This window comes from Lagenorhynchus albirostris, chromosome 3, assembly GCF_949774975.1.
Source record: "Lagenorhynchus albirostris chromosome 3, mLagAlb1.1, whole genome shotgun sequence".
NCBI lineage: Eukaryota > Metazoa > Chordata > Mammalia > Artiodactyla > Delphinidae > Lagenorhynchus > Lagenorhynchus albirostris.
In genome coordinates this window covers 83,224,953-83,249,967 of record NC_083097.1, presented here as the reverse complement: position 1 = coordinate 83,249,967, position 25,015 = coordinate 83,224,953, and the positions used below count along the sequence as shown (strand labels likewise).

The 25,015-nt window shown below is 36.9% G+C and overlaps 1 protein-coding gene across 17 annotated transcripts in view; it reads right to left on the bottom strand.

Annotated features, from left to right (window-relative positions):
* The window catches only part of PAM (peptidylglycine alpha-amidating monooxygenase), a 280,812-nt gene that overhangs the window by 26,990 nt on the left and 228,807 nt on the right, over positions 1-25,015 (bottom strand). For 13 of the 17 annotated variants that reach the window (XM_060143341.1, XM_060143340.1, XM_060143343.1 and 10 more), the window contains 2 exons: positions 14,899-15,219; positions 6,820-6,949 (listed from right to left, as the gene is read on the bottom strand). In XM_060143341.1, the coding sequence (XP_059999324.1) occupies positions 6,820-6,949; positions 14,899-15,219 (451 nt within the window). The remainder of the gene's footprint in view (positions 1-6,819; positions 6,950-14,898; positions 15,220-25,015) is intronic. The other 4 variants (XM_060143347.1, XM_060143348.1, XM_060143345.1 and 1 more) reach the window with 1 other exon arrangement.

Below are 25,015 nucleotides of genomic sequence, written 5' to 3'. Positions count from 1 at the left end.
AAGATCATAGCTTTAAGGAATTAACCACAATAGGCCCAACCGTTTCACTGAAAATCTTTTGTGATACCATTTACCAGATGTCTATATGTTTAAACTGGCAGCATCAAGGGACATTCAGTCCCTCAGTGGATTGGTTGATGAGCCCTAATCCTTTCACTTGGGATCACTGGAGCCTCATGCAACTAACAGCTGGCCCCTGGCAGTTACACAGGGCAAGTAATAAAAGGAACTGATGTTTTTCTGAAATGGGAAAATCACACACACACACACACACACACACACACACACACTCACATTATATCTGCCAAATAAAGTAATTTATAAACTCTTTTCTAATTCAAAGAAAAGTAACGCTCTAATAGTTCACAAACAGATGTCAGATTATAGAGCTGGATACACTGTTGCTATAGCAAACTGCTTATTTAGTGTTCTAAAGCAGCTACCCTGCATTATATGCTGCAGAGAGGTCTTTATTTCAACCACATTTAACTTTTTACAGGATATAATAATACCCTGCACATTTCACGTAGTGCCTGGAGCACTGCTGATTTCTGTTTGCTTCTCTGAAAAAGCACTCAGCGGAAAAGACTGAACTGCGGGCTGTGGGCTGGAATCCATCAGTTCTTTATTTTAGCAATTTGAATCCCCCATTAATGATTTTGCACATTAGCAGCTAATCAAACAGTTTAGATAAGGATGAAAAGAAATGCTTTGCAATATTCTCACACAAAGGAACTAGAATAGGGAGAAAATAAACTTCTGTGCCATCAATCAAAATTAAGGAAATGCAAAATAAATAATAGCAACTGAAGAGAGAAGTAAAATATAATGTTGTAATTATATAAATTAAGAGGCTGGAGAAAGGACCATAGGTTTTCAAGTGAGAAAATAAGTGGAAATGTACCCTCAACATTAGGAAAGCAAAGACATACCATATTAAGACCAAAGACTTTAAATGGAATATAATTTAATACTATGTTAAAAACACTTACTTCTGAATATATACACATTGAAAAATTCCTATGAGGAAGAAAAAAGGTAGGAAAAGAAACCAGTGTGACTATTTAGTGCCCTGATGGACCTACCACTAGAGACATCTCAAATAGGGATGAAAAGAACAAAGAACTAGGTATCACAGCACTGGGCTCTGTTCCATCAATAAGGCCACTGGGAATGAGTCACCTAACAAAGTGCTTTTTGTTACTCAACAGAGTGAGGCACTTTTTAAAGTCTTCATTTTTTTGGACTAGGGAACAGAGTCAGGGAGTTCACATGTCTTGATACAGGTCTCAAAGGTAGGAGGTGGTAACCAAGATTCAAACCCAGGTCTCCTGTCTTCAAAAACATGTGGTTTTCTCTTACTAGGATTGACCTCACTGGACTGGAGAATCTCCCCTCCAGTTATCAAATTTAATTTGTAGATGTAGAAGAGATAGGAAGAATAGTCACATAGCCAAGAAGAATCAGAGAAAGTGGCATAAAACTGGAAGAAAATGGCTTGAGTAAAACTGGAAATGGCAATATGAGAGAAAAGGGTAGACTATGGAAACATTCTTTTTGTAGAACTCCTTACAATTTTCTCTCAGATGTGAAGATACTAAGGTACCACTCAGTCATTTTGAGTTCAATTTTCCAGGCCCAATTAATTCTTAAGGTATGAAAGAATTTGCGGATACAGAAGCAGGACCTCAAGCAGATATATCTTAACAGAGACTCCAGAAAACTAGGGAGGCAAATCTTGAACTGATTTCTATGAAAGTTAGAAAGCAGATAGATTTCTGAAACAATAGAACCTCACAAGGTTCCATAAAACATTGATGAAGAGGTGGTTTGTGAACAAATTTTTGGAGGGCAAATGGGAGAAGATTCCCAGAAGACCACACCTCTAAGGACAAAACTTGCTAAACCAATCATTCAACTATTCAGTTTTATAAACAACATGTATAAAGATGTGAAAGGCAAGCTCATCAAACAGACCTAATACCAGGCTGGAAGGGACACCTCATTCTCTGGTTAATTAAGAATAAAATAATATCTGTAAATTGAAGCAATGCTAAACCTAATGAGTGAAATGTAATTGGAATAAAATCCTGAATTCAGTGTTTTTAAAGCACTGCATAAGTATAAATTTCCAGTAAAAACTTCAGCACAATTTCATGAAATACATTTGGAGATTCTAGTAGATTACAAATTCAACACAGAGTAACAAGGCAACACAAGATATGACTGCTGAAGAAAAGTGAATAGAACCCTTTTACACTAATAGATATCTAGAATACACATCAAGGAAAGTAATTGCATTGCTGATCAGCTAACACATGAGGTATTGTGGCCACTTCTCAACCAAACACTTTAAAGGACTAAGAAACCAGAGCAGTATGAAAGTATCATGTCAGTATGAAGACTGGCTGAGGGCCTGGGGGATATTTAGTCTGGAGAAGATAGGACTTTCTTTAAATATGCAAATAATTGACATGAATAAATGGGAGTAAATTCACTTTGCATTTGGCTGTCATGAAGGTGAAGTTACAGGACACAGATGTGAGTTTAACATAATGAAGAACTTTATGACATCTAGATGAGTCCCATAACTGGAAAGTATGTCTCATATCTAGGGCATTTGTTGGCACTGAGAGTTCAAGCTCCAGATGACTATGGAAGATTTTGTTTACAGATGTCCCAGCAGGAAGCTGGAGATGAGCTCTCTGGTGGACATTTGCTATTCTGGGTGCCCAGGGTCTACTGCCCCATTTTGTGCTAATGAAACCTCAGTTTTTCTTTAGTTGACCCAACATTCTGAGCCTCACTCTCAGTCCACTTGCTTTTGATAAGGTCAACTCTACTCTCAATTCCAAGGATAGAACAAAAAGTTAGGCTAAGCCAAACAGTAGATTTCAGGGCTTCCCTGGTGGCACAGTGGTTGAGAGTCCACCTGCCGATGCAGGGAACACGGGTTCGTGCCCTGGTCTGGGAAGATCCCACATGCCGCGGAATGGCTGGGCCCGTGAGCCATGGCCTCTGAGCCTGCGCGTCCAGAGCCTGTGCTCCGCAGTGGGAGAGGCCATAACAGTGAGAGGCCCGCATACCGCAAAAAAAAAAGAGTGGATTTCATTCCTTTGCCCACAGTGACTGGTTTAGGATGCAAGAAATACGACCTAAAGTCAGGTAGAACACTGACAGTGTTTTAGAACACTGAAAGTCTCCATTTAAGGATCTCCTGTTGACCTACATCAGGGAAATAGACTACCTCTTCTATAATTCTGAAGCTGCAAGTGGGCAGAAAGATCAATCAGGGTCTAAGAATGGAGCCAACCCAGAGAAAATTGTGTTAAATAGGTGCTGGTGGTGTCGTTTGAGCTACCATACCCTTAAAGTTTTTATTTATACAAACTAATAAATTTCTTTTCCTAAGCTAGTTTGTGTTGGGTTTTCTCCCTTATTGGTTACAGAAAGAATTCCAAGTGATAAAACTTCCAAAATCCCTTCCGACTGCATGTGAAGAAATGACAAGTGGTATAATGGAAACACCTTTTAGCACCTAAAAATTAGGGATAAAACCCATGATTTACTTAAGAGCGTATGTGATGTGAGGCCGGCACAGTAGAACCTCAGCCATAGCTGAGATAAATAAAAGAAAGGCCAAGAAGCAAGCCTCTGACAATGGTGGTGATTTTGACAGAGACTGAGGAACAGCTGTTACTGAGGCAGGAGCTACCCAGCTCCTGCTGGGAGGCATTTAAAGAGCTCTAGCTGCCATGCTGCCCGAGCACCAGGGCAGACAAGAGGCTCTTTAAAGTTTCATTACACCCTGCTGGTAATAGGCATTTCCTATTTTAACTAGAAGAAGCCATACTGACAGGGAAGAAAATGGAAATCAAATTGAGAAAGGGAGTTGACAGTCATCTTTCAGGAGGGTAAGTGTTTTATCATCATCATCATTATTATTATTATTTTGTTGCTATGCTTATTTAGCATGATTAAGTAGAAAAGTAAGAGTTGATCAAGGCTATCAGGTAATGAAGAGTAATACTACTTATAAAGACAGTTTTTGTGATGATATCAAAAGAGCTTTGAGTACTGAGTATTAATTAGGGATTATTATTAACTCCAAGTACTGGCTGATACTTAAAGAATGATCAACTACAAAAAATTAGGGGATATAGACTACTAAGATTTGATTTAGAACAAGCTCTAGCCTTATGGAACTTATAATTTTGTGAACATGAGAAGTATCAGGATGGGAAAGATTTTGAGGAAAATTAATACAGGATTTCTCATCTTTCTATCCAAACAGTGGTAGCAACAAGAATGCAATTTCCACCCCATTTTTAATTTCCATTGTCTCTCACTAGCACATAATAAATTCTTCTGGAAAGTGCTGTCTTTTTCTTTGTATAATCCTTGGATAGTCAATGAGGAAAAAGAAAACTTATGTACGTTGTCTATTCTATATAATGCAACTTATACATGTAGGAAGGATGGTCATGTATGACCATTCAACGAGCAGGGCCCACACATCCGAATCTATTTTCCTACAAAATAACTAACAGAGTAATCCACTTCTTATTCCCTTTATGAATATTAAAGCAGACAGTGTTAAAAGCAGAGATCCGAGTGCCAGAAGAGAACTTCCTCACAGCCATGGATTGCAAAGGCTGCTAGAGGCCAACAGGAAATACAAGAGAGGCAGAAGGAAAGAGAGATAACAAATATTCTTACACCTGAAAGATAAAAAAGAAGAAGAAGAAAGAAGAAACAGATTTAATGAGTTAAATCAGCATGACTGCCCTGAAAAAGTCTTGCATTTTTGGCCCTTTGTCAGTGCCATTTATCAGGGTAAACACACTGGGGCTTTGGTAATGGAACTGGAATCTATTTACACATGATACTGGTTATCTAGATGAAAGCAAGAGGCCAGGAAAAAGCAGGTCTTCAGCTAGGACGGCCATATATGTCCCAGAAAATGTTCTTATGTGGCTCTTGTTTCACAGTCTTGTGTCATCTACCCCAAGCTGGCCTTTACAGATCCCTTTTTATTTTTTTCTATTAAACGATTCCAGCCTCTGCTGTTTACTTGGAATGAATATCACATTAAAATGGAAAATTGGACTTTGTCCGATTTAGCTTTAGCCAGCTGAAACAGTATCAATGGGAGAAAATGATGCTGTAATTTTCTCGTCTGGTAAAATGTGGCTAGAAATCCATGCGGAAAATGTAGCAATATTCATTAAAATGAAGAATATGCTACAATGAATAGTAATAGTTTGCTTTTGAAAGCGCTTGTGAAAATATCATTAGATGTTCAATAATGACTAAGATGATGTAACAGAGATGTATAAATAGGGATGCTGAGTTCGATGGCTTTGAACTCTGAATTGATCTCTTCCTCAGATTCCATTTTTGAGTGTGACAACTGGAAAGGACAATTAAACAGTAACAAAGCTATCAATCTATTTTGAAATGCTAATTGAATTCCATCTTCAACTACACAAAGAAAACTACATACATGCGTATGTGACAGAGCAGGCTTAGCCTAAATTTAATCAGTATCTCTGAAAATGGAGGAAGAAAACAATTGAACTGTGTATGTGGATCCTCAATTTTCCAAATGAAACCCTACAGTTGTACACTTGAAAGGAGAGATTCATTACACTTAATTCATAAGATATTAAAAAATTTACCTTCATATGTAGATTTGTGGTAAAACACATGAATAAATGGATACTCATTACTCAGGAGAATTAAGATAACCTGCTAAATTTTGGAATAAGCTTTTAAAAATACAATCATGTAAATGTGCTCGTAATCCTCTAAAAGGCAGTAAGTTTAACAAACTGGGTAAGTAGGCTGACTCTGGAGTCAGATGGAAAGGAACTGAAGCCTGACTCTGCCAGGCTAACTGTGAGGTCTGGGGCAGAGCACTTACTTCCTCTTGGTTTCTTCACCTGTAAAACGTGAATGATGATGATAATAACAGTGCCTAAATGTTGTGAGGTAATTTATGTAAACAGAACAGTCACAGGAGCACAGTAAACACTCAATGAATGTTAGACTTCTTTACCAAAACTCCCTATAAGATGATAGTGGAAGATAGAATAAAAGGTTGGAAAGAGAAACCCAGAGGGAAAAGCGGGATATTAGTCTTAGTGTTATTCTCAAGTCTTGTTACTCTTTAAGTTTTCGGTGCTCATGAAAAATGCAAATTTGAGTAATAAAATTAATCTGTATGGAAATGTGAAGGCCAAGGTACTGACTATTTCTATAATATGGTGGCCAAGCTGCTCTAACTACAGTCTCCAGAAGGCACTGTTATCATGCCAGGGAGCAGTCTGATGGAAAGGGAGAGTCCCATGGCCTTACTATGGTTCTGTACCCAGTACATGAAAATAATGAAGTGCTTTATTGTAGTCAACTAGTAACTTTCTTCGTTGATCATTGATCATGATGCACTTTTTCTGAAGTCTTGAAATGCCTCAGCCATGTACTGTCTTAACTGCCTTTAAAGTTACTTTCCTTAGGAATGTGAAGGTAGCTTCAAGGGGGAGAGAGCAAAATGCTAAGTAGGCAGAATCACAGACTGTTATCGCCTTCTTTCCATAAACTAGTTTGTGAAACTACCTTAATTGTTTTCAAATGCACAAGACTTTCTCTTTTCTATGTGTCACAGTCATATACTAAAAGAACAAATATGTTTTGCTCACAAAAATCAAGTTCAAAGAAAACCTTGATAGTTCTCTCACCATTATTCTCAGTTTAATGAAAAGCAATGCATGCTATTTTTATCTTCATTTACTCCTTCAAGGAAAAATTATTACTTACTTTCCATCCCAGACATGGTTACCTCTGTGGAAAATCACCAGATTATTCGTAGGGTCCAGAGCTATCCCAGAAACCTGGCCTGGTAACAAGTATACTCCAGGCCAATCCAGTGCCTCTTCTACATGGAAATCTAAAAGATAAATCCATACATTTAGTGTAAAAAAGAAAGCTAGTATAACCTCATGAAGATTCACAATGATTATAAGAAGTTCATGCAGTAATGTCACTAGATGCAAAGAAAAAAAATCAAGCCATGCTCTACATAAAATATACCACATGCACATGCCAAGGAGCCTGCTGAGCTATGAATAAAGTAAGTGACTGTGAACTTGTTTGGGGATATGCTCTTTTCCTGTTGATAAGATGCTTCGTAAAACCAGTTTATCCTTAAGCCATTAAGGGGCAAATTTGAGACAGTCTTCTTAACAAGATTCTTACTTTAAATTAGTATCTTTGAAAAATATGGCAATATGGATGGCATGATTTTAATACAAAGCTTTTAAATGTTGTAAATAAATAGTATTCTTAGGCAATAAGCCCGTTTCTGTGTGTTTGTGTGTGTCTGTCTTTCTCATCTAACTTCTGTGTAAATTGTGGATGTTCAGAATACATTAGACCTTATAATAAACCATCATTGATAATACCTTGTACAAGGAACTATGTAAAATACCAATCTCATTTCACCTAACTTTAGTGTTCCTATAACAATGGGAATGGAGAGATATTCTTTCACTGCTTATATTTCACTGTTTCCTAACACAAGAAAGGAAAACATAACAGGAACTCTATGACTGAGTGATTTACAATCACTCTCACTTCTGATCAGAATACACTTATACTTAGAGAATACCTAGGTTCAATTGTTAACCCCTTTTATAAAAATGCTCATGAATAAAGAGGTACCATGTACAGAGTAGCTCTATTAACTGAGGATATAAAGTTATGAAGATGCTGTGAAATCCTTTCTATCAGTGTCAATATTTCTTTCCCTCTGAAACGCTTCAACAGAGATGCTGAGAAGTAAAAAAGCAGCAGTTTGAGTCTCCTTTCTCCTTCCCATACTCTGGAGGATGTGGCGACATGCAGTGAAATCCTCAAAGATAAACATTAAAGACTGGAGGAAGAAAGGGAAACACAGGGCTTGTACAGTCAGCTTCTGAAAGCCTGAGAGGATGCTGGTGTGAGAGTAAACACTTTAAGATAATTCTCTCAACTATACAAAAGGAAACAGTAACTTTTCACTCAAAATATTCTTACCTTTGCTCATTTAATTTTTTAAAACAAAAATTAATAACACAGCACAATCAAAAGGATGCCTGGAACAGTTGTGTCTACAACCTTTGCTGAAGCATATTCAACAAATATTCCCTAAGTGTATTGTCTATGTAAGGTGTTATGTTAGATTCTGGGGACACAAAGAAATAAAGCATGGTTTTGGTTCTAGAGGGACTCATAGGATAAAATGGAAAAAAAAAAAAAACCCAAAATAACCAAAAACCAGAAAGCAAATATTTATGACACAGTACAGTGCAGGAACACAGGAAAGGGCCCATAATCCTTCCTGAGGCTTGGCTGGGAGAGGGTAGGTGTTCTCACTTAAAGTTTATTGAATATAGAAGTAGGCAGAGAATATTTCAGTCAGAAAGATGGAAAGTGAGGATGATTATAATTGCAGAATGTGTTTCAAGATCTTTACGTAATTTGTATGTCTTTAAGGATATCTGTGTATGTCAGGAGTGGGTATGAGAGTGACAGGCAGGATTAACAGACCCCAAGATCTAGTTTAGACTGGAAAATATACATTTGTAGAGCACACGAAGGTATGGATTTAACAATGAATTAATGAATGTAGTTTTGAGCTGTGGTGTCTTGATCTACACTGTGATTAATTTTGAGGTATGCTGCAAGTACTTTATTAATAGCAGTAAAGCACAAAGCTTGGGAATAATTTACTTCTGAAATATATTAGAGCACGCAAGAATGTCATTCTCACTCATGTGTGTTTTGCTATGTCTTCCTGAGTTGGGGAGAAGGGGGGCAGAGTAATAACTGGCGTGCCTAAATTTGCACAGCAGTGGATGTAAATGGGGCTGCTAGGATGAATAGCATTCATCATCTATCACGCTTATTATCTATCATAATAGGAGAAAAGGATGCAAATTGTGACTATAGGCGACTGGGAACCACTGAAGGTTTTCAATCATGGGGTGACATGAAAAAAACTGTGTTTCTGAAAGTGAACTCAGGAAGCAGGGTATAAGTATTATAATTAGAGACGTATGGATGGATTCCCCAAAGAAAATGTTTCAAATTATTTTTAAGTTGCTTGAATCTCAGGTTGTACTTCATTCATTCTCATCTCAGTTACAGCTTGTCTTTTCGGTGGTCATTCTGTACTCATTCAGCAGCTCCTGAAGATTCTGGATGGGCTCCAAGGGAGACTTGAACCTCATAACAATACAGATATTTAGTCGCTTTCATCAGCTTCTCAGGGCCCAGCACCACTACAACTAGATGGAATTTTGTGAGGGCAAGGATCATGTCTTATTCACTGTTTTGTCACTAAGTCTTGCACGGGGCCTGGCCCATTGTAATGGCCAAAAAAATGCACTAAATTGAACTCTGTGCTCCAGTCTCTACTTGCTTATGTTGTCAACTAGCATTTAAACACCCTTATAATCTTTTAGTTCACTTGTACTACCTCTTTTTACCCCTAGTATTGTGCTGAAGCTACCGTGAAGAGACTAAAAAAAAAGCTAATTGGCTAATTATTTTCATTAAAGACAATAAACAAATGTCAGGTTTCCTGGAACTTTTCTATTCAGTGGTCCACCAACAGGTACTGGAAGCGAGGTGCTCATGAAGATTCAGAAATATTAATTCTGATAGAAATATGCAATGCAGAGATATTAATTCTGATAGAAATATGCAATGTCCCAAATATCAGTAAATACACTATTCTGGCTTCAAATGGGGATTTCATCAAATATTGGAAATACTGTATAAAGAACCTTAATCTGGCTGTGAATAACCCTAATTATCACTGATCTTAGATTGGTAAGCACTCAAAAAGCACTGCCTAATGGGTTGTTTACCTATTTTGTCACTTATAAGAATCCCTTTTGGTTGGGAATTTTCAAGAAGAAAAAGCAGTGTAAATATCTAGAACATATTTATATACTTTTGGTAAATTTTCAAAACAGCAAAGGTGATATGTGAGGAAATATGTAAGAGGGTTAACACTGTAAGAAACTTTGCTCTTTTTGTCAGTGCAAAGAACTATTTTGTGCACAGCAAGAACGTTCAGAGAAATTATATTAAATTATTTTGAATTTCATTTAAAAATATCATTTTACATTTATTAAGATTACCCAGCCAAGACCTCAAAACTTTCAGGACCTCAAAACCTAGGTCTCTGTGTTAATTACAAATTCTAAAATAGTTAAAGGAAAACTGAGTTCACGTCCTCTTCTGTGAACACTACCTCAGTTAATTGATGTTTTTGCTTCCAGTGTCGTCTTTTTCATTATTAGGCAGTTAAAGGCTGTTCTCTTTAAGATTAAATGATCAAGAACAAAGCAGTCATTGAGGACTAGTGCTGTATGGATATGGAATAAATACTGATGTTTTCCCAATCCCTGCCCATCTTTATAAGAGAATCACAGAATGCTAGAACAGGACTGGCTCATCCCAGGTCATTTTCTCTATTCATAAAAAAGGAAATACAGGCTTGGGCAAGACTTCAGTCATCAATAGCAAGGGTGATTATTTCCTAATCCTCAATTACAAATATTTCAAATCCTTATTAAAAATTGTATGACAAAATATATTTGGGTTCTAACTTAAACTTAACATTTTCAATCATGGAAAAGTTAAAAATTTGAGTTCAGATTCCTCTTAGTTTTTATCTAAGAAGTAATTCAGTGTATGACTAATGTTGTAGACTTACAGTTTTAATTTGAAAATTAAATACAAATTTCTTACATGTGACCTTGGGCAAGCCAACTCCAAGTGTCAGCTGCTCTAAATTCACATGTCAAATGATAGGATTATTTCAGAAGAATCTTTGTATTCATTATAAATAAAGGTAATTGTGCATATTCCAGCATATATTTAGAAACAAAGTTACTACTTTCAAAAAAAAATTAAACATTACTATTAAAATTGTATCAATAAATCACTAAGAGGATTAATGAATTACACCTTTCCAGAAAAGATTAATGTTAGTAATCAATGCTGCTTTCATATGAAATTATTAAGAAGCATTTAAAAGGGCATTTTCATTTATCTGTGTACATAAGGACTAACAGACAAAGTTGAGAAAAAACATAATTTCAAACCTAGGACTATGACTTAACTTCACCATAACAAGGCTCTTCATATTTAATCTTAAGGAAAAGACCCTAGTGAAATCAGAGGAACATTTCAACAACAAGAACAAAATAAAGTGGTTGCTCTTTCTATACTTGCAAATTCTCGTTTAGTGAAGAAAAGATGCCTTATTTTGCTCAGGGATTGTTATTCATCAGAAGTGCCAACAATAACTATAATTAACTGAAATTATAGGAGAAATATTTATACTCAAGTGAGAAAGAAAACAGGAATAGTTATAAGGTCTTATTTAGTGGGAGTGAAGTGAGGAAGAGAATTAAGACATAACTAGGGGCTCAGAAGTATTAGCAGAGTTCGTTTTCTTTTAAAAATTTAACTGCAAACGAATCCTCACCTTAGTCAAATTGTTTGGATATTGATTGAGAAAGTATGACCAAAGGCAATCTACACCTAGAGTTATTACAGTTGTAGATAAGATGATGGGATGATTGGAAAAAACCAGCATATCTATCTTATCTATCTATCTATTATTTTATTTTATTGTGAGAGGCAGAGTAATAAAGTGATTAAAAACCAAGACTTGGAGCAAACCTGCCTGGCTTTGAATGTTGGTTTATTGAGCTGTGGCACTTTGGATCCATGGCATGACCTTTCTATGCCTCAGTTTCTTCCTCTATAAATGGGTTTATAAATAGGGTTGTTATGAGAATTAAATGAGTTAATGCATCTAAAACACTTAGCCTGGCTCATAGTAAGGGCTATGTGTGGGTTTGTTTTCACTATTCTCCTCTCCTCCAGAGATGAAAATTCAGCCTACTGAATGCTTTATCTTACCCTGGGAATTCTATAAGACTTGAACCTAGGGGTCAGCATATGACCGAAATATGTTAAAAGTAATGGACTCTGAGTCAAGAAAAAGTTGTCCATAGAAATTAAGTAAAATGTAAATGTATCATAACAATATTTAAAGATTCTGTGCATTCTCTTATCTGATGGGAAGCATCACACAAATGCAGATGTATTTTCTGATGTCCAAGGGTGTGTAACAAATGTTGAATCAGGCTTCCATATGCTAGCAAATAGTAGTCCAATCAGATCTGACAGCAAGAGAATAGCTGTCTGCAGTTTTAAATTTATTTTTCAATGAATCTAGTTTCCAGAAGGCAACTAGAATAAAGACTATGATTTCCTTTCTACTCTATTAATGCTGTCTCAATATAGATGTCAAACTAACGGTAGAAACCAAACTGTTAAGTGTAAAAAGGAGTGCATTTGCCTCTCAATTTACCAGGTTGCATATTTTCACACTGTACGTCATATATTACAGGAAAACATCAAGGCAGATCAATGTAAGTGATCAGCGATTTGAAGAGCCACAAACTCCCATTATGGTAGAACACTGCCAAGTCATTTTCTCAATTTATCAACTCAGAGTGCCAATTTTTGCAGCTTTCCTACACATTGCAAGAAAATTCTCTCATGGATGCTACTTAAGCTAAAATAATTAATATTTAATAAGTAATTAAAATAATAAATAACAAAACACCAACTACTTTGGTGTTTAAATTTTTGAAATATTAGTCCAACTTGACATTAATGGTAGCAATTATAATAATTATTGTTAACATATAGCACTTAAGTGCTTTTCTTTAATTAAAGTTAGATATTAGATAGTGTTATGGTAAACAGTAAAAGAAAATTGAAAAGACTTTTAGAAATAGCTTACCTAAATATGAGTTTTGTTATTTTGCATTTAATTTTTAAAAAATTTTGAATCAGAGCAGTGAAGTAACACTAAAATAAGTCATTTCAGAAAGGAAATACATGGACATCTTCTTCCTGTAACTAGAATTTGTGCTCTGTTTCTGTAACTCATTGCTTTATTTATTTCAGTGACATTCACCCACATACTTAAAATGAAAGGAAACTTTCTGAACCAGATCCTGGAGAAACATTTTTTTCCTGGTCACTGCCATTCTGACTACCTTGGAAGGTATAAGGAGATTTGGCCAGTAAGTGTATTTTGAGTATTTTAAGCATTTCTTTCTTAGAAAAACTAAGTAGGTTTTAGGAATCCAATTCCTTAAGTCAAACTGTGATTTTTACATTGACATTTATGCTGCCTATAAATGACCATGATATTATTTCACATCAAAGAGTAATAAAGGCAAGTCATAGATAACTAGAAACTAAATTTTTGGTGGTGAGCACACTGTAGGGTATACAGAAATAAAAATATACTGTTGTACACATGAAACACATATAATGTTATAAACCAATGTTACTTCAATAAAAAATTAATACTTCAATAAAAAAAAAGACAAGTCATGGAATAAAGCAGGATGCAACTCTAACACTTCATGCTTGAATAGAATTGTATTCTCACCAAAGAGGCCCCTTTCCCTTTTATATTTATATGCTGTTCGGGTTACAATTTACTGTCCTTAATACAGACGTTCAGACAGACACTCCAGTCTTTCTATGAAACGGATAGGGGCATGATAAACTGCAGATTTCTAGACATCATACTCAGAGATGTCAATTCAGTTGGTCTTCAGTAGGATTCAGGAGTCTAGATTTTTCATAATCACCCTAGGTGATTCTGATGCAAGAGGGTCCAGGGACCACCTCTTGAGAAACACAGTTTTATTAGGTAAATTTAGAAGGAGTTAGAGCAGGGCTGACCCTGTTTAAATATGAAGAGGTAAAAATCTGGGCTCCATTTAACATCTCATAGGGACTATTAGGCCAGTCCTAATGGTCAATGATTGAAACTCCTGTGTTAGCAAAAGGCACTGCATCCTAATTTTTTTCAATTATAAATAAAAATCAGTTGGGTGTTGAATAATTTATGGCTTCCTGCAAAGCTCTATTTGAAAACATCAAGCTGGCAGCCTGTGCCATTCCAGCCCACGCATGGACAGCTGCCATGCATGCATATCCGTTACTTTTTTGGGGATTATCTCCACATGCTGTATTATCTGGCTTTCCACATTAGCAAGTAACATGAAACACAATCAATATCACAGAAGCCACAACACAATTAAAGACAAAGATGAGGCATCCATAGCTTGCTGGTACAGAAACCTGAAGGGAATAAGGTATTGTCCTCTAATTACAGAAGCCAATCCTGGTTAGAAGTAAAGATAAATCTGATAGTTACTGACTTGCTGGAGGTTCCTTCAGATATAACTACTCAACTTTCCAATTAAGATAGTAATTGATAATGGAACTCAAGAAATCAAAGTCATAAAAATGGTTACATTTTACGAGTCAATTGGATGAGAACGTTGGAAGTGTAAGATTCCTCTGAGAGGAATTTAATTACCTTAAAGGAAGGTAGTGTATAACTATTTCATACACCGGGACTTTACATATCAGGTTTGAATTTTCAGTTTATTCCCATTGAACTAAATGGAGAATGTTGATTTTGTAAGAATCTGTTACCCTGAATTTCATATGCCACCCTCCCCAATATGATCCAAAGATTTTGGGTCTTAGTAATTCTGGCTCATCAACTGAACAGAGATTGAATTTACGTATTGATAATACTGGACCAAAACAAAAAGAAAAACTCCTCAAACAAAGGTGACATCTGACAACCCAAATCTGAGTCATGTTTTTTCTAATGATAAATCCTTTTCATTGATGAGCTTTCTCACCTATTAATTTTTATTCCCTTCAGATTTTGCTTATGTGGATTGTAGCGTTTCACATTTTATTCTTTAAAAGAAGCCCTAAACGCACCTCCTGTGTGTTCTGGTTCCCAGGTGCCTTCACCGGGTAGCGGCTGCTGTAATGACAAAACTCTGCTCTCTGCTGGCCTCAAAGTAGATGCTAGTCTGTGGAATTTGTGAATTCTGTCTCTGACAAGAAGAGCATTGTCCCTCTCATGTTCTGCACTCTCTCTGGCATCAGACTGACCAAGATCCTTCTTTTGGACTACGTTTGCAATCTCAGCTACCAGGTCTGACTCTGATTCTGCCTTTTCTGTAGGATTATATTTATGCACATGAACAACATCTTCCCTTTCTCCTAGCAGCTTGGAAAGTAGTGAATAGAAATCACCTGTGAAAAAAAGAGAAGAGATAAGGGGTGGAGAGTTGATAAGATTGCAAAATTTACAAAATTTTGTGCCTTAAATAATATCATCCGATTCCTCATAATAAGTGAGAGGGAAGGTTGCTCTCAGATGTTCAAGCATGGGGAGAAAAAGATGATTTTCCAGAACAATGAGAAAATAATATGCTTCACATTTCATCTTACAAACCACCCATTTCCTTCTGTTATCTCAGGAGCCAACAACACTAAATAACCTCTATTAGCATAATAGTAGAAACAAAATAATGTGCATGTGACTGCAGGGCATGTTTTAATAAATGGTTTTCACAAGGTTAGTTTGGATTGATTTGGAAGTCAGAGTTCATCAGCTTTCTAAAATATTATCAACACTACAACAGAAAACAGCTATCTTCACAGGCAAACCCTTTGAAGTTGTCTTCTAAAAGCCTATTAAAGTGTAATCCACAAAAAATTAAATGTAGGGCTTCCCTGGTGGCGCAGTGGTTGAGAGTCCGCCTGCCGATGCAGGGGATGCAGGTTTGTGCCCCGGTCCGGGAAGATCCCACATGCCGCGGAGCGGCTAGGCCCGTGAGCCGTGGCCGCTGAGCCTGCGCATCCGGAGCCGGTGCTCCGCAACGGGAGAGGCCACAACAGTGAAAGGCCCGCGTACAGAAAAAAAAAAAAAAAAAATTAAATGTATATTTTTGAGCAGGTGCTATAAAACACAAAAAAATCTAACATCCACTTGGCAACTGGAAAACCAGTTTTATTATTTTGTTAACTGCCACAACAGTGAAAGGCCCGCGTACAGAAAAAAAAAAAAAAAATTAAATGTATATTTTTGAGCAGGTGCTATAAAACACAAAAAAATCTAACATCCACTTGGCAACTGGAAAACCAGTTTTATTATTTTGTTAACTGTGCTAATGTAAGTAGCTCCAGTTGTTTATTTTAAATAAGAAACGAATAAATTTCAGAAAAATAATTTTGTGAGAAAAGAATATTTTTAAAACAGTTTCAAGCAAAAGAGATTTTAACAAACTAGTATCATTGGAATGATACATCACTGAAATGTATTTCATGTCTTCCTGTACTAAGAAGTAAACTTGGATATGATAATATAATTCCATGAAAACAAACTATAAAATATTACAACAGATACAAAATATGACTATGGAAGGCTCATGAAGCATTTTAATCCTCATCAGTTACATCTATGGCTTCAAATCCATTCACATCAACTGTGTGAATGGGAAACATGTATATTCTCTATGGAATCATAAATCTGCTATTCTAACCCAAACCCAAAGGAAACCCACAGTTCTTCCTTTTCTCACTCTATACTAAGTGCTGCTAATGAAACTTATGATTGTGGAGTCCTTTTGCTTAAGTTTTAATTACATTTATAGCATGATCAGAAAACATTTATAAAGTCTTTTTTATGACCATTAGGAAATAAAAATAATAACTGGTTTAGCCAGGATACATTCCACTAAAGAATATGTTATTAAAATATTGGTGCAAGGGGATATGAAGTCTTTCCAAAATGATGCTGAGATCCTGTCATGTTTATAAATAATCTTGGTTTAATGATTCAAAGTAGGTTTTCAATTCTTGCCCATGAAAGCAGCTTATCCTAGGTGAGAACTTCAATCAGAAAATAATTACCAAGTATTAGGGCCAATATCAGTAAAATGAACAAAGCAAATTACAATGCAACCAATTCTGGTAGGCCACAGTGGCATTCTGCCTTACAGAAGAGAAATTAACCCATTACTGTGTAATTGTCCTGCCCCACACACTAAATATAAATAGCTTAATACGCTGTTGTGCAATGAAACATTTTATATAGAAGATGAAAACAAGATGACTTCAGGAACAGAAAAAGAACACAATTTTAAAACTTGAATCCATGACATTAGGCTAATGTTGATGGAGGAACACAGGCTTAGAACTATGCATAGTTATTGAGGTTTGTCAGTAAAAATCTAAAAGCTGTGATAAAATACCAAATACAGAGTACTCGGTTCCTTTGAAATGATCATTTACAATGATCACTGGGTTAGGAAAACAAAAATTTAGCAACGTAAGAGGCTTGGCTTCACACAAATGCACTGGCCTTGTGAGAACACAGCTTCAGAGCAGCATCTCACTTCTAGAAGTTACATGCAGGAGCCCACTAGATGGCTATCTCTTACATTCTTATACACAAACCAGAAAGGTTTCTTTTCTTTTCTCTTCTGGTGTATGGAATATATGAAATCCCAAAACGTTAACCGTCTTTCTTAGTCATATTAAGATCGTGATTGAGGAAATCTACCTAACCTTGAGTACAATGGATGGAATAGAATATAAACAGAGGAAGTTGGGTGGTCTCTACCCCAGTTTCATTTCTCAATATTCTCTTTTTCTTTTCAGTTTATATTATAGCCATATTGGACTTTTACTTCCTTGAATGTCAACTCTAAGAAGATGTTGTTTCTTTTTCCTGGGACATTCTTTCCCTAGTAATCAACTAGTTCCTCAACCTTCAGATTCTACTTAGGCGTCACTTACATCCAAGAAGCCTGCCTTGACAATTGCTGCTATGTGCACCTACAGCACTCTGCTCTTTCCTTGTATTGTTATTACCCGATGTCTGGTCTGCATTTCACACTAGTGTTCGGATCCAACCCCTGACACTTAATAGCTATTTTCTGTGCCTTTAAGCAAGTTACTTAGCCTTTTAAAATAGATAATGACAGCTACCCTTAAAAATTGTTTTGTGGATTTAAAGAAGATAGTTAATGTAAAATACCCAGTCCAGTGTATTTCATAAAGTAGATATCACTAAATTATAGCTATTATAATTACTAATGACAAAGATATAAACTCTAGTTGCAACATGCATCTGATTCAATCTATTGTTTACCTAAAATTTTTAAAAATCAGTTTCTGTTTCGTATTGGTATTTTCATAATGGAAAAAAGCCACCTTTAAGTTTACAGCCCTCTATTTTCTCAACAAGTCATTACGGCTGCCTTTGTGATCTGCTTCCTGATTTTGCCAAAGAAGGTTGTACCTGCACTTCTGCACTTTCTCTCTCTCTCTCTTTTTTTTATCAGTCTATTTTTGGAGAAAGAACTATCCCTACCCCAGTGTTCTGGATGCCAGCCCTCCCTGAGCCTTCTAAGGCCTTTCCCATCTCCTTTTTCTTTCCTTTTCTAATACAATTACTCTGCCAAATATTTGACTCAGGCTATAAACACACTCACTTTGGGCTTATCTTGAGTGGTCATGGAGGTGAGAAGAGACCCTCCTCTGACACAGTATGTCTTTCAAGCTTTTTCATTTTCCCTCTTTCTTTAACAAGTTCCAGCACCATCTACAAGAGCTTTCTATGATAATGGAAATAGTCTATACCTGTGCTGCCAATATGATAGCTCCTAGACACATGGGACTATTGAGTATTTGTAATGTGGCCAGTAAGACTGAGAAACTTAACTTTTAAGTTTACTTACTTTTAATTCATTTATATTCAAAGTTAAATAGCCACATGCGGTTAGTATCTACCATACTGGACAGTGTGGGGTTATGTGCTGCTTCATCCTTCCTCATATCCTCTTTCTTCCTAAATCGAAGGCATTTGCTTCCACTCCCTACTTCACTCCTGTATGGCTTCTGCATGAGTTGCTCAAGAGCTCCTAGTTGCCAAAGCCAATAGACTCTTCATCCTGACCTACTGGTGGCATGTAGCACTTTTATAGTTCCTTCAGAACCTCTCTCCTTACAATATTGTTCTTTCCAGATCTTCACCTGTCATCTTGGCTTCCTCTTATTCTGCCCAACATATGGAATGTTCCTGTTTTCTGAGGTCTATCCCTGGCATACTTTTATTGTCCCTGGCTAAGACTTCTTCCTACTAAGTGATCTCAGCCACTCACAAAGCTTAAGCTGCTACATTCAGACAAGTGACTCCAAAATCTGGAGATTTCCTAGAACCTAGTGGTACATAAAACTGCCACCTGGAAATTTCCACTTGGATTGAATGTCTATTTCAATGGGATTTTGAATTCAACATGTCTAAACCTGGGCGCTTAATCTTCTCCCCATACTTTATTATTTTTTTTTATAGTACCTCTCTCAGTGATGAAACCATGTTTTGGGACCATCAATCCAGAAAACTAGATTCATTTTTCTCTCACCAGTGAATCACAAAGTCATTTGATTCACAGATGCCGATTTGTCAACATCACCTTTTCCCTCCCTCCCACCAGTACTCACCTGAGATTCTTATCACCCCATAATTGTCATGCTGGAGGACTACCCCTTCGTCTTCAGAACAGACCCTCACCCCTGCCTTCGATGGAAAAGTCTGTCTGGAACGGTATTAAAGCTGCTCGACCTTTGTGCAACTGACTTGTGATTGAGGGTAACCTGCCTCCCCTAGATACTTCCCAGTTATGACCCCTTTTCCTCAGCTCAGTTAACCTATGTGTTTCGGGGTAGTATTCTCTAATTCTATTCTGGGTCCTGCTGCTAAGCAGACCATATAATTTAATTACCAAACTGGGACACATTTGAGAAAGGAAAGGGGTGTTGTTAATATTTATACTAGGCATAAACTGGTACAATCCTGGAAAAACTGGGAGGTATAATTACCCTACTTATTCTCGACAGAGATAACATATAAAGAAGTACTTTATAAACTACAAATGACAATAATAGTAATAGCAGCTAGTACTTTTTGAGAGCTCAGCATGACCAAGTCACTTTACTGAGTGCTTTATACGACAGAACACATTTAACTTCCGTGGAATACTTACTGTTCTCATTTTAGATGAGGAATCTAATGGCACAGTACTAAGGTGCACAGCTTGTAGCATGTTGCACTTGGATTTGAAGGAGACAGCCTGACAGAGGGATCCACCTTCTAAGTATCACTATACTGGATCCAGGTTACCTTATCTTCTCTGTACTGGCTGTATCTCTTTCCTGTGAATTCACCTCAGACCTGTCAATCTTAGTATATTAATTTTTTTTTCTTTTTAAAGTAACAGTCTACTGAGCTCAGGTGCCAGGTTTATGATTTAACTGAACAAGTTTCTTTTTTTTTGTCCTATCCTGGCTTGTCTTCTTTTTATTATAAGACTCTAATAAATTAGTCAATACATACATATACAATGTATATGCAAAAAACTGGCCTAAAGAATAATGACTGGTTTCTTTTTGGCTTGAAAAAGTAGAAAAGTTTTCTATTTTCTATTCTCTTTAATAGTTTTCACTTACCACTGGCAATATGCCTTACATGTATGATAAAATTCTCTAAGATGATCCAAAAAAACTTTTTTCGTACATTAAAATTATCTGAGAAGGCACAAATGGCAAGGTATAAATGTGATTTTACATAAAAATAACCCCCTCTCATTTCTTATATATTGTCATATTTCCAGTGATTAGTACTGTTCCTATTATAGCAGATACTCAATAAATAATTCTGGAATGAATACTGTGTTATAAATGGCTTCTGCATTAGTAAAGATAAAAATTTTTCCTTGATGATTTTAGGCTGCAGTGAGTTCCATTTCTTTCTTTTCCTCACTTCAAACTTTGATTCTTATCTTAAGAAATGCAGAAACGCTCTAGGTCTTTAAGTTATTTGGCCGAGTGGGTTTGGTATTTGGGAAACACTAGTGAAGTAGCAGCTAATGTGTCAGGAAAAGGAACACAGCATAACACAAGAGAGTCTAAAGCACTACCAACTAAACTCCAAGTTTGTTAGCTGTGTGCTTGTTAGCTATTTCATGGATCAATGTACATTTTTCTATTTAGTTGGGATCACTCAGTATTCCCTCCCACCAGCATGGAAGTTTCTCTGGTTTACTTTCAGGAATATGGTAAGATCAAACTAAACAAGATGGAAACATACCTTGAAAAAGTGCCCCATGCTTTTTTCTTTGAATAAAATTCTTTAAGATTATTGGATTAAAAAATAAGTACCCCTACTTTTAGACAGCACAAAATCTTAATTGTGGTAGGCATTTTTATTTTTAAAGTGATCAAGAGCCTCTTGGTAATCTTTCAGAATATAAACCATTTCCCACACAAATCACTAGTACTTCATTACCTAAAACAAACAGCTTTTGTTACTGCTTATTGCTCTGTGATTTCTATGGTACATGGAGAGTAAATAGGATATTCATTAGCAGTTTAACCACTGACAAAATACGCCAAGTAACCAAGCTAATGAGATCACAATCATGCAACAACAACTGATTAATAAGGGGGATACGACGAATGAAAAGATAAAAGCATTTCTTTTTAGATTTTCGTATTTTAGTTTATGAGTCAGTCATAGCTGACACTTTGCCTTCTGGTTAAAGTTGATTTGGCTTACTGACTGTTTACTTATTACCAACCCACAACATTTATCCTACTAGCCTTAGGGAAATAAAACACATGATCATGATGACCGGCTTAAGGATCATACTTTATTACTTTTTCCTCCTATAGGACTCATCTGATTGCAAAACAATCAGAAATAGGCCTTTTAACTCTTTTCTTTTTTTAAGAAAATGAGACAAATGTGAAAAAGGAGAAGTTAGGAGATGATGACTTTTGCAACTGCCATACACACTGATCTATATCAGAAAGGCCAACCATGCGATAAATGATCATTCATATCTGCCTATTCTGTTATTAGGAAACCAATTCAAAAGAGCATCCACTCAGCTTCCCAGAGCCTTGGGGGATATTTAGAGTTGTGTTTGATAGATGAGTTCAATAAATAAAGACTTGTGAGCTGCTCATAAATCATAACAAACTGAACGGAAAGACAAACAAGACTTGTATCTTCTTTAAAACAGCAAAGTGGTATTGAGAATGCTTGGAATAAGCTAAGAAGATGCTACTAAAATCATTTGGAATTTATTAGGGGATGAAGGGAGTGTCCTATTTTGAACAAGAAAGGAATATAAATTTTAACTACTAAGCCCAGCCTGTGTTTCACTCTTCTCATAAATGGTTTATGAACTGTTACTTTAATAAGCTTTTACAGTAAACTACTGTTGTGTTAAGTTGCAACCTTGTTCCCTTGATTCTGCTTACTTGATAAAACATGCCAATGGTAATTCATTTTTGTTAGCATAAAACCATTGTGAAATTATTCTGTTTCACAGAAGGTGTCTGAAGACCTTTAACTATCTGGGGCCATGGAGTGTTTTCCCTCTACAAATTGTATTTTTGTCATATTCCTCCTGCTTTGGGAGTATAGTAGCTCATGCTGACCTTTGAGTATAAAGATTGATTATATGAGGGCATGAAGACTACAGTGAGAAGAGTTTGGAGCAAACTGAATAAAACATGCTAAAGGTCCTATCTGCAGCAAAAGAAATGCTGTCCAGAGAATAATGTACAATAACAAGGACATACTGGTATTGCAGATTTGACTTTCAATTTTGCCTTGAGGTTTTTTTGTTTTTTTTAAAAAATTAATCAATTAATTAATTTATTTTTGGCTGCATTGGGTCCTCATTGCTGCGCGCGGGCCCTTTCCAGCTGCGGCAAGCGGGGGCTACCGTTCGCCGTGGTGCGCGGGCCTCTCACTGCGGTGGCCTCTCCCGTTGTGGAGCACCGGATCCAAGCGCGTGGGCTTCAGCAGTTGCGGCTTGCAGGCTCCAGAGCGCAGGCTCAGTAGTTGTGGCACACGGGCTTAGCTGCTCCGCGGCATGTGGGATCCTCCAGGACCAGGGCTCAAACCCATGTCCCCTGCTCTGGCAGGCAGATTCCCAACCACTGGCCAGCAGGGAAGTCCCTGCCTTAAGTTTTTTTGTTTTTTTTTTTTTTTGCGGTACGCGGGCCTCTCACCGTTGTGGCCTCTCCCGTTGCGGAGCACAGGCTCCGGACGCACAGGCTCAGCGTCCATTGCTCACGGGCCAAGCCGCTCCGCGGCATGTGGGATCCTCCTGAGCCGGGGCACGAACCCGCATCCCCTGCATCGGCAGGCGGACTCTCAACCACTGCGCCACCAGGGAAGGGAAGCCCCTTGAGTTTTTTTAAGACATAAAATCTTCCCAATACAACTGACGTAAGTTTCAACAGTAGATCTATACTCTGAATTTTAAAGGAGAGAAACACCCAAATTCAGAACTCCTAAATGTAGTTGTATAGATTCGTGCTTGAAGCTGGCATGCCTTTTAGTTTCAGCCCACATTCCTTGCCTAAACAATGTTGATAGAACGTTCAGGTTGTACCTTTAGTATAGTGAACATATATAAAAAATCATAATGCATAAGAAATAAAGAGAAAAAAAACATGCCTTAGTTTCCTAAAAGTGCCAACCAGAACATATAAGTAAAGGATACATTTGTGTGTGAAAAATCTCCACATCTTTCTCATTCTGTATAGTCTCCTAGGATTCATTTCCTCCACCCAGAATCACTGTCTAGTTGGGTTTTATTGTTTAGCTTATTGTACTTATTACATACACAGGGAGTTCTTTACTTACAACGTTTTCAAAGCTTGGTGACATTTCCATTTGTTTTGAATAGCCATTAGTGTTTTTCTGTATAGAAGCAGGCATCATCAACTCATTCACCTAAGCTCACCTGTAGACAAATAGGCTATTTTCAAAGCACTATGGGCAGGAATATACACATATTATGCAGTCATTAAAAATCCTGCATGCCAATAATTTTTATAGTTGGAGGAAATATTCAAGATATGGTATTTTAAAAAGAAGATACAAAAATGTGTATATATTATGATCTAAATATTTTAAAAATAATATACATATATATGTAAAATATATATTTCACACAGGGTGTACATATACACCCATATTTCTGGGGATTATGGACGATTTTTGTTTATTTCTTAATACTTTTCTATAACTTCCACATATTCTATAATGAATATGATTAAAAAATTCTAATAAGCATTATTTTAAAAAAATCTCTGCAGATTTAATTAAAGCTTCATTAAAATGTTTTCCACTGTTGGGCTTCCCTGGTGGCACAGTGGTTAAGAATCCGCCTGCCAATGCAGGGGACATGGGTTCGAGCCCTGGTCCGGGAAGATCCCACACGTCATGGAGCAACTAAGCCCGTGCACCACAACTACTGAGCCTGCAAGCCACAACTACAGAGCCTGCGCTCTAGAACCCACAAGCCACAACTACTGAGCCCGCGAGCCACAACTACTGAAGCCCATGCACCTAGAGTCCATGCTCTGCAACAAGAGAAGCCACTGCAATGAGAAGCCCGCGCACCGCAACGAAGAGTAGCCCCCCTTCGCCACAACTAGAGAAAGCCCGCACGCAGCAACAAAGACCCAATGCAGCCAAAAATAAAAAAATAAAATAAATAAATTTATTAAAAAAAATGTTTTCCACTGTTGCATGATCCAGGACAACCTGATAGGTAAAGATGTCCATATAATGAGGTTCCTCTGGTGTCTCCATAATTATACCTTTTGAGATAGAGTCTGAGATACATTTGCCTTCGGCCAAATTTGTTCAAGAGGCAGCAAAGGCAGACAAGGATGCTGCAGCAGGTTAGTGTGCTTGTGAGTAAGCACAGGGTGGGCAATTCTACATGGATTCACACAAAACTCAGATGGCTCTTTCAAACTAGTTAACTTCTGGTCAAGGTTAATATTCTGGTGAAAATTAATAGCTAGCAATTTTAGTAGTAAGAATTTCAAAGGAAATAAAACACGTATTTCTCCTGCGGAAATAGAGTATTAGATAAACCTGTGTTAAATAGATTATTAGTTTGCTTTGTTTTTTTTTTTCCTCTCCATGTTGGAGGTACCTACTACTTCC